The 11,178-nt window shown below is 35.1% G+C and overlaps 1 protein-coding gene across 1 annotated transcript; it reads left to right on the top strand.

Moving 5' to 3' along the window:
- Window positions 1–4,362: 4,362 nt before the first annotated feature.
- LOC100180021 (asparagine synthetase [glutamine-hydrolyzing]-like) lies at window positions 4,363–10,859 on the top strand (the record flags this gene model as incomplete). Its single annotated transcript, XM_026839492.1, has 9 exons — window positions 4,363–5,025; window positions 5,494–5,562; window positions 5,623–5,706; window positions 6,264–6,417; window positions 6,873–7,055; window positions 8,930–9,031; window positions 9,445–9,572; window positions 9,911–10,037; window positions 10,656–10,859. Coding segments are annotated over exons 1-9 (1,231 nt in total), but the record flags the coding sequence as incomplete, so codon positions are not given.
- Window positions 10,860–11,178: the final 319 nt, after the last annotated feature.

Genomic DNA, 11,178 nt, shown 5'->3' with positions numbered 1-11,178 from the left:
AGAGGATCCCTTCTTGGTCTTGAAAGATTAACTAGGTGCAGCGAGCTAGTCATTATTTAAAACATCTAAAACTTACAGTATGTCCAAACAAGTGTTATATCTGAACCTTCATGATACTACTCTATAGCTACATTCAACAGCAGTATAAACCAGTTTAAAGAAAAGTATTTAAATTAGAGAAACAAAAAAAAACTAAATGTGTGTTTGGACGTAAAACATAAATTGTTAAATTGCTGCCTTACCTGCAGGTCTCTCGCATAAGTAATTTCCATTTGTTGAACATGGGACATCAATCCAGAAACCATTTAGTTGTCTGGGTCCAAGTCCCACCATTGCGTTTCACTGGTCGTCACATTTGACCCATCGTTCCACTTTAATCCTGTTTTTCCCAGACTGAACCGCTTCAACCCGATGTAGAAATAGTTTTCTGTAAAGGATTGTGGTAAACGTATATTGTTTTGTTCGCCGCCGTGTCACATTGGTTATCGTGCCTGCAACCGAGATGTTCTCGGTACAAGGCTCGTTGCTGCTATAGTTCTGGATGTACGTGAGACAATTGCCCTAACCTAGTGGTCATTTATGTGTTGTCGATACAGAAAAAAGATCAGCAAAGTTACATACAGCAGGGTAACTGGCGTGTACATAAAACAAAACTTTGTGTTATAACGTGCGTTAATACGGCACGTTATATTACCAAGTGCGGAACTTTGTTGCTGAAAATATTTTATCTGTATTTGTACACCTGTGTAATTTATTTTGGGAAAATCAAATACCAGGATTTAATATTTTTTCAACTTACGTGGTGGGTTAGTTCCAATACTCTTGACAAGGAAATTGTGGAGCTGCGTAGTTTTAACTCTAGCAAGTGCAGCACCGAGTAAAGCACAAGCGTTGACCGCAGCTGCATGATTAAGAGCGCTTCCCCGGTGGATGTAAATGCTTAATTTGAACTGATGGCCTGGATTACAGTCAATAAAATGAGACTGCTAAGTAAAACATAACAGAATGTGATACCCTAAACGTTGAAAAGTACACTGTAAAGATAAAAAATCGCGTAACTGCCCTGCCCAAACAACAAGCAATGTAAAACGGTCTTGCATATACAGCAGTGTGTCTATGAAATAGGTTACAACTTTTAATTAAGGGCCTTTACAGCACTCTCTCTCTTTTGACTATAGCTCATAACTTGGCCACTGGTGCATTTATATTTCTGTACTATACGAACCCTCATTTAGACGTTATGGATTTGGGTAAACAAATATCAGTCAAATTTTTCAATTACGAATCAAATTTTCTAGGACAGTGCTCTTCAACCGGTGTGCACGGTGCACCCTAGGGTGCACCAAAATATGCCAGGGGTGCACCAGTGCAAAAAGGTATACAAGGGTGCATCACAAACTTCAACAATTTTCAGCAATATTTTTTCATTTTAAACTTTTTTAACCAATTTAGCCACTTTCCTACATTTTTTTTATATGAATTCTATATCACTGTGAATTGTGAAACTTCATTAGTTTTACGTTAAAGCAATCAGGGGTGCATGAGTTCGACGCAACAACTTTAGGGGTTCACCAACCCATAAAATGTTGAAGAGCACTGTTCTAGGAATTCCTAGAGACAAAGGGAGATTTGAGTAGAGAACTGACGTCATAGTGGTACACACGTCATAAACAGTTTTTATTTTCTCGCAAGTTGTGACAATTTTATAGAAAAATGGTGTCATATCGTACGACGGTTTGGTTGCTAGGTTTACTGTTGACTTGGGCGCACGAAACAGGTAAGCATGACATATATAATCTCTTCACATATACAATCAACAAACTTTACGAAATGTTGTATTTTATAAGCAGCTATAAAGATAGTTTAATCGTTCACACTCGCAAACTACAAAATTTCCTCGGCTTAACCATGATTTAGCTCGTAGGACTGTACTAACAACCTTGCTATTTCGCATTTTTACCTGTTTAAAAAATACGGTTTCTACTCAGCTTATTTTTAATACATAAAAAAACTGTAATCGGTTTTGACGCGCTTTATAAAGTCGTGATAATACTGTCGAATAATTCTGTAACATTATTTTTTAGGTTATTATTAAATGGGGTTCGTAAAAATAAATATAAAAAGTCTCTTCTGACAAAGTGTCCCATCTTCCCCCACTCTAAAATACTCACAGATATGTACCTGACACATGATTTCTGTGGTACACAAGATTTGTGGGAAATCTAACTGTGCTACGGCTCCGGAAAATGTTACATTAATCCATGTCATTAACCTTCTCCATACATTAGAGTGGGGAAGACTCTTTAGCACGTAAGTCCCAAGTATCCTGATTATGTTTTAAACAATTAACAACTGTCGATGAGAGTCAATTAAATACGGTTTTATAATTCCGTGAATGTTCTGTGTTTACTACCAAATGGAATGAGGAAATAGAATGAAAATGTGTCCCATCTTCCCCCAACCTACTATTACATTATCAAATATACATTATTAAAATTGGTGATTGAAATTAAAATTTAATTATGTCGCTTTTTCTCAATACAAAATCTATGCTGGCATAACTTTAATTTCCCACTTAGCCAACTGGGTATGAATATACTGCCATATAATGACGATCATAAATTACAGGAACTCAAAAAGAAAATAGATAAAAAGGTAGGTCCAACCGCGCGGTATGACGGCAGCAACAATGGAATCGTCTTATTTATTTGTCCAGTACAACCGGCTCCAGTAACATATGGTAGTGCAGATATGCGAGAAGCAGAAAAGTTCATAAAATAAAACAAACCAACGGTCTATGGGAGTCGCAAGGACATGATTTTATAATTCTTTGAACGTTCTTTGTTTACTACAAAATAGGACGAGAAATAGAATGAAAAGGTGCCCCAACTTACCCCAAACCCTATTAACAAAAAACAACGAACAAAGTGACAGTTCAGTTTGTAAGTGTGCAACCAAGAAGCAAACTTTGTACTCGGGGGTTCTATTAGACCAAAAATCTGTATACACGCATCATATTTTGTGGATCTTGTATAGAAAAAGCTCCCTTTGCATGAAATACTCACCTGGCCCCCGACGGTTTTTCTAGTATGACTCGTTCGTATTTTAGTATGACCCGTTTTAACAGGGCCCTCACCTGGTCCCACCGAACACGTACCGGCCGTGTTTTAGTATATTTTTTTCACCGGGCCCAGCAGGCCCCGCCTGGCGTGTTTTAGTGGGACGCGGGATAAAGTAAGTTACATTCATTCATTTATTTGCAGGAGAGACATAAGGAAATTATCAACAAAGCGACAGTTGTTAAAACACAGTAAAGAGAGAAGACTTCCGGTAATTGTAGGATTGCTACATACATAACAATATACATAACAATAGGATAGTACAACGACCTATCTGAGCAATTATCTATATTATGCTGTGTATGTTACCTTTGAAAAAATGCTATGACTGTAGTTCTGATTCATCGCCTGTTTATGTTCAATCGTTTACAAAACACAGCGCGTCGTATTTATTTTGATGTAATGTTAATCATCATTTTAGTTTGCATTATCGTAACAGTTCATTTGCCAAAAACGCATATAGTACGATGGGAAAGATGGGACACCTGTTTATTTTATTTCGTCGTTCCATTTGGTGGTAAACAAAGAACGTTCATTAAATTAAAAAACGGACTCCAACGACTCCCACAGACCGTTGTTAAATATTTAAAAGACGTTCAGGATATTTGGATATTATGTGCTAAAGTGTCCCATCTTCCCCCACCCTACTATATATATGCATCATGCATGCGTAGGAATATAAGTGTGGATTTGTTTGGGAATACTTCAGTCGGTATGTAATGCGGCTTAGCTTTATTGGGAGATACTACACTTTATAAAAATACATTTGACTATTAATTTTATTAATCCTAACCATAAAAGTCAGTTTTATAAAGAGAATTGATGCAATTTGCAAATATATCTGCATAAAAATCTACATGGCGCGCGACTTGTGAGACACCTTGTGTATTTATTTTAGCCTACCATTATAAACCCCAATACGTTGTACTCGTTTGTGTGTTAGGGAAACTATAGCACAAAATTTAGGCACTTTCGGGATATGCGGTTTTGCTAACGTTTTTTCTTGGGTTTATCAACTCAAACTATAAATGAATGAATGATTGCTCACTTATCCCCGCGTGGCCGGAATACAACAGTCGTTAAACACAGGTGTTCCGTTTCATGCACCTCGTGCCAGCTTGTTACCAAGTATTTTACTTTGTATGTGGTATTTCCTTTGCAGGGGGCATTTATTCATTTTTTGACGTATGGCTGTCAATTTGGATAACCCATTAGTGACCACTGGGATGGAGCAATTAAGTGTCTTGCCCAAGGACACATACGCCCACAATGGTAGCAGCGTCGGGCCACGGCACCGGAAATATATATATATACACTATATGTCATCGTAAATACCAGCAGTGACTGAAGAGGTTTCCGCTTCGTAATAAACAAAGCTGTATGTTTCAAACGACAACAAAGGCACCAGACACTTCAGATTTGTACAATATGTATAGATTTATATTTGTTTCTAAAAGAAAAGTTTAGAGTGTTAAATTTATACTTGAGATGCAATCAATAAAAATTGAGAAAAACAGTTGACAAAAAAACAAGAGAGCTGACCTATAATGTAAGTTTATTAAGACTATATTATACTCCGCAGAGTTCCTGAGTCGCATTACCATAAATAAATTTTAAAACCATTTGCACCGTTGCCTGAAAAAAAAGGTTACATTAAATGGTACACACCCGTTATCTTAGCTTTCCGTATTTGGTTTATATATAAGGTTCTTCAGATAAGTTTATCATGTGTGGTATTTGGGCTATATTTGGCTGTAATTATGATGCGGTTGATTTGTATACGGCTGCTTTACGAGTTTCTCACCGTGGACCTGACAACTTTCGAATCTGCAATCTTTCGCAACTGCGTAACTGTGTTTTGGCTTTCCACCGATTGCAGATTGTAGGAGGGAGCGGTGGCATGCAGGTGGATATTTTTTAATGACTGTCGTTTTCCTGTAGTTCTCTTCTCTTCGTTATTTAAATATTATCTTCGCTATTGTTTTCGAAGAGATATATAAAAATAATATCGGTATTTCTATACCAACTTTATAATAAAAACGGAATATTGTCTGGCGCTGTAGCAAAGTGGTTTGCGCGCATGCCTGTAGTAAACCAGAGGTAATGGGTTCATGGCTCCTCGCCGCTACCATTGTGGGCATACCTAGGGCACGAGGTGTATGAACACCTGTGTTATATCGACTGTCGTTTCCGGTCACACAAGGATAAGGTAAGTTTCAATCATTCATTCATTTATAGTATGTGTTATGCTTATAACGTTAGCCGAGAACGTTATGCTTGTAACGTTAACCCAAGCGCATTCAAATTCATTCATTTATTACATGTGCCATAAGTGATACACCACACGCTTAAATTTACATTAAGTTCATTACAGCCGATGACCTTGAAACAATACCCTCACCTGACACTATTATGCAACGGCGAAATCTATAACTACAAACAGGTAAACATAAAGATAATAAAATCTGAACGACAAATTGTTTTATGAAACCTTGTATTTCAGCTTCAGGAAGAATTCGGTTTTTCCTATGAAAGTGATAGCGACTGTGAAGTAATAGTTCATCTGTATAATCAATTCGGAATTAAGGTATAAAACTGTAGGGTAACACAAAATACTGTTAGCAAATATTTTATAATCGTGTATTTACAATTACCAATCTTTGTAGGGTCGCGAGGCTACGGTTCTATATATTTTCGTAATTAAATTTATTAATGAACCTATTGTTTTGAATAACACCCACAAAGTAACCTACATGGTAACTCGTAAGCTGGCACGAGGTGCTATGAACACCCATGTTATAACGACTGTCGTTTTCCGGCCACGCGAGGATAAAGTAAGATACATACAAGTGCGAGCAAGATGATTTTGTATAAACAATATACAATGTTTCATATAGTAGGGTGGGAAAGGACGGGACACCTTTAGCACGTAACAGCTAAATATCCTGATTGTGTTTTAATCAATTTACAACGGTAGATGGGAGTTGTTAGAATATGCTTTTGCAATTCTTTGAATGTTCTTTGTTTACTACCAAATAAGACGAGAAAATGAAAAAAATGGAAAGGTGTCTCATCTTTCCCCATTTTGCTATATTGCAACTCACTTGTTTAAAGCATAACTAACGTTTATCTTCTTACAACTAGAAAGCAAGCCAGCTATTGGATGGCGTATTTGCATTTCTTATAATCGATACAGCCAACAACTCCGTCCTGCTATCACGTGACACCTTTGGTGTGCGTCCTCTTTTTTATGACGTCACGAAAAATAATATTCTTGGTGTATGCTCAGAGGTTAAAGGTAATATTATAGTATATTACAATTTTATAACAAATTTTAAATATAATTTTATAAAAAAAATTAAATTTAATGTTATAACAATTTATTAACAAATTTTGTTACAATTTTATGATAATTTTATGATAACATTTTATGATAATTTTAAAACAGAAGCCATTATAATTTTATAACAAATTTTATTATAATTTTATAACAGATTTTAATATAATGTTATAACAAGTTTTATTATCATTTACAGCAAATTTAAATTTAATATTATAAAAAAAATGTTACAGTTTAATAGCAAGTTTTGATAACTTTACGACAAATTTTAGTATAATTTTATAACAAATTGTATTAAAATGTTATAGAAAATTATATTACAATTTTATAAAAAAATTATTATAATAATATAACAAATTTTGTAATTTTTTAAAACAAGTGTTGTCATAATTATTTAAAAGCATTTCCTTCAGGTCTTTGCGATTTTAAAATCAACGGTCACAAAGCGTTTCAACCCCAGCATTTACCTCCTGGGCATTCCATGGTTTGTAAGATATCAGAGGACGGAAAAGTATCAAAGGCTGCCCCTGTTCAGTTTCATAGAATCGGAAAAATGCCAGCACACTTTTTACATCAGGCCAATAAATTAAACAATGGTAATCAATACAAAATAATTTATAATAATTTGCGCTTTTTAAAAATGTTTCAATCGCTAATTACCTATATAGTAGGGTCGATGAAGATGATAATTAATTTAATGATGATACTCAAAAAAATAATACAGAATAGTTCGACAGCCCATCACGATTTTATAAAGCGCGCGTCAATCAATTTTGTAATTTGCGAGTATGAACGATTAAACTATTTTCGTGGTTCTTAAAAAAAACTTGAATATTTTATAAAAGAAAATAGGGAGTGGTCAATATGGGTATTAATTAGGGATAAAAAAGACAAAAAAACAACGTTTTGAAGTTATATATAGCACAGCCGGTTAAATTCGTTAGGTTAACTACAAGTTGCAAAAAATCATTAATATAAAAGTATTTCAATTGTGTGTACTATCTTTCAGCATGTTACAATTTTGTAGGTTTTATTGCCGAACTTTGAAAGGTTTGCTTTTAATTCAATTATTTATACCTCAGGGGTAATTCAAGTATAAGATGCTGATATAATCACAACATAATATTTTTAAAATATTGTTGAAATTTATTTATTAAAAGTGGCTTGTGCAAAAAACAGTGCAGCAATAACCAATTGGTAACAAAAATGTTGACTTTGTTAATAGTTCAATTTTCTGTTATTACAGGTTCATATGCGTTTCATGAATACATTATTCTTCAATTGTTGTTTGAACGATATCCATTATCGTTTAAACAATAGCAAGTTTTCATACAATAATATACTGTAGGTCTGTAGATAACATGTTAAAAACTATAACATTGGAGCAGGAAAGGGAAGATTTAAACTTGAATTTAAATGCGTTTAATAATATTTCGTAGTATTCACGTATATGTCCAATAAAAAAATCATTTATTATTGAGCACGTTAGTGGTCATATAGATCCTTTTTGTCGAACAGTTGTTCTTGTTGTTGTTGTTTTTTTTCGTGACTTTTTTTCGCACTTATCTCAATTCTTAATTCTGGCATTTTTCTTTATTCTCTTGATTGAAATCAAATCATAATATATATTTATAATTTTTAGACTAAATTTTCAGATTTAAAACCGCACGATGAGCGATTGATTAACGATTACTTTCCTCGTACACTTTACATAGCGAAAACACTGTCTGGAACGACACGTGTTGGTGAGATAAAAAATCCACACAAAGATTCACGACTGAATCAAACTATTAGCATTTAAGAGGGGACGCATTAAATGCACTACTCTTATACCGTATTATCATTAATCGTAATTGAAACATTATTTTTAATTAAACACCATATGATTATTATTACCTTCTAACATTAGCTAATTACTGCGTGACTACGGTTTATCTAAATTCACGAAAACAAGCGATTTTAAGCAACGACAAGGTTAACTAATGTAAGTATACGAAGGTACGGAAGTTGTACCATGCGTATTTACACATATTCTTTACCAATCACTCAACAATCCTCATACATAATAATAATAAATCTTTATAATACATGTAAAAAATGCATTCTACCTACTGCTCCACAATCACCAATAGCAACTGAAAACCGCTTTGTTGGTTACTTCGGATTTGTTTCTAAACGAGCGTATAGTCGACCGTTGTAGTAACAGGGTTAATTAATACTATGCTAATTAGTTTTAAACGTGCTCACGCATTAGATCTGTAATCCCCTATTCAAAATTAACAAGTATTTTAAACTGTCCCGTCTTACCTTGTGTGTTTTCGATTAGGTAAATTTACATCTACTGTGCGAATCGCTAAATGTCTCCCCGTGTGTTTTAATATATATTTTTTGAATTGTTCGTAATTAATAAAGGTAGGATAGTGCTAAATCGTGTTTTGTTTTTCATTTTAACTTTAAACATAACATGCAGGTTACACAAAGGAAGCTATTTATAACAACTTACGATGCCTTATTTACGAAGCGGTGGAGAAACGTCTGATCGGCCAAAGAAGCCTCGCAAGTTTATTATCAGGTATGGTTTACACGTTTGTTTCTCCAGCGCTATGTCAAGGATTTGCGCGCCTGACTCTAACCCAAAGGCAACAGGTACAAGGCCTATCGTTGTTGCCATTGTGCGCTTATGTGTCCCAGTGAAAGACATGTAACAGCAGTTTCCCCTTATAAAAATTTTTACTCTTTCAAATTTACTTACAATTTACTCTCCCAAAATATAACCTACAAAGTTACATACGTGGTAACTGGTATAAGGACATAAAGTGTATGAAACAGAACACGCGTGGTATAACGACTGCCGTAATAGTTACATTCATTAAAACAGAACACCCGTAATATATCGACTGTCATATTAGTTATACTCATTCACATTCTGTTGGCATGTTATGTGTAATGTTTATTCAAACCCTGCCATTTGCTCATTCATGTTAGGGGGCTTGGACTCCTCCCTGATAAGTGCAATCACGGTCATGAAAATGAGGGAAAGGGGAGACAAAAAACCTTTACAAACATTTACAATTGGAATGGCGGAAAGTCCTGATGTAACAGCAGCCCGAGAAGTTGGTTAAAATAAACTTTAAATAAACATAGGTTATAATCAAGCAAGAAATATAACCTTGAAGCTAAAAGTTTCCGACGCCGTAGCACAGTAGGTTAGTGAGCCTGCCTCTAACCCAAAGGTAATGAGTTCAAGGATCGTCGTTGGTACCGTTTGTGGTCGTGTGTTTCCTTGGGCAAAACACTTAATAGCAATTGCTCCAATCAAGTGGTCACTAATGGGTTGTTATCAGTCACGCATAAAAAATCTCAAAAAATAATCCTACAATTCAATAACACAGTACTTGGACTGTTACTACAATATGTTTTCGCATTAGGGTTGGCTTATCTGTTATCGCAGGTGGCAAGCTATATAGGTAGCGACCATAGCGAGATCACCTTCACACCAACTGAAGGAATGAATGCCTTGGAGACAGTTATTTACACTCTTGAAACTTATGACCCTTTAACAATTCGGATTGCCGTTCGTAAGTTTATTTCTGTTTATATTTAATACTGCCACCATGGTTGGCGTATGTGTTTTTGCGCAAGCCACTTATAGGCATTTGCTTCAACCCTGTGTTCACTAATGGATTGTACAAACTATCAGCCATACAAAACAAAATAAAAAAGTTCACCCCCGAAAAATATTAATCACCCACAAAGAAAACATACCTCGTAACTCGTAAGCTGACACGAGGTGTACGAAACAGAACACCCGTGTTTAACGATCGTCGTTTTCCGGCCACGCAAGGATAAAGTAAGTTACGTTAATTCATTCGTTTAATACTTAGATTACTAACTTGTAAGAGGTTTTATTAATCTAACCCTAATCTAATGTTTATATAGTTGAACGATCCTTGTTGAATAAAATACAGTAACGGTCTAATGCTACGAAAGTGCAACTGTTAAAAATTAAGTCCAACTAATATTGATTTTATGATATAGGCTATGTTTCTCAAAAAAACTTATTTTTTGCAAAGACTGACGAAGGCATTTAGGCGAAATACATACCTCTAATATAATATAGGTTGTACTTGATTTTTGTCTGTTACATTTTCGAAGCACAAAATTCTTACTAGATTTCTGAACCTTTTATTTTGCAGCATTGTACCTGTTGTGTGGTTACATAAGTGAAAACACCGACAATGTATTAATCATGACGGGAGAGGGCGCTGATGAGCTAGCGCAAGGATATTTGTATTTCCACAAGCAACCTACAGCAAAGGATGGGGACATAGAAAGCAGGTATATAACATACCATTATTTGTTCATCCTTTTAAACACGTTAGCGAAGATCATATTAAAAGGCCTAAACACACCCCAAATGTACTTCGCTTTAATAGATAGAGTGTGTTTTTCTTATTCCAACGACACCTTACTTGTTTTAATCGGTTCTGTATAACCAAAGATATTCTAGCTCAAACACCGTGAAATTCATAAAACTGATTTGAAAGTTGCGTGGCGAAAAAATTGAGAAGTGTACTACCCACGTGACAAATCACGTCCCAAGATTGTTGAAGCGTGGCCGCTCTCATTCGAAACACTGAGAAAGGCGAGAGGCAGTGTTTTTAGCGAAAAACGAGAGAACAAAAAAAAACGCAAAAAAGCACACAAAAAACGCAGCTT

Source organism: Ciona intestinalis, unplaced genomic scaffold, assembly GCF_000224145.3.
Source record: "Ciona intestinalis unplaced genomic scaffold, KH HT000317.1, whole genome shotgun sequence".
In the NCBI taxonomy this organism is placed as follows: Eukaryota; Metazoa; Chordata; class Ascidiacea; order Phlebobranchia; family Cionidae; genus Ciona; species Ciona intestinalis.
Note: the sequence above shows the minus strand (reverse complement) of the source record. Positions and strands in the feature narration are given on the sequence as shown.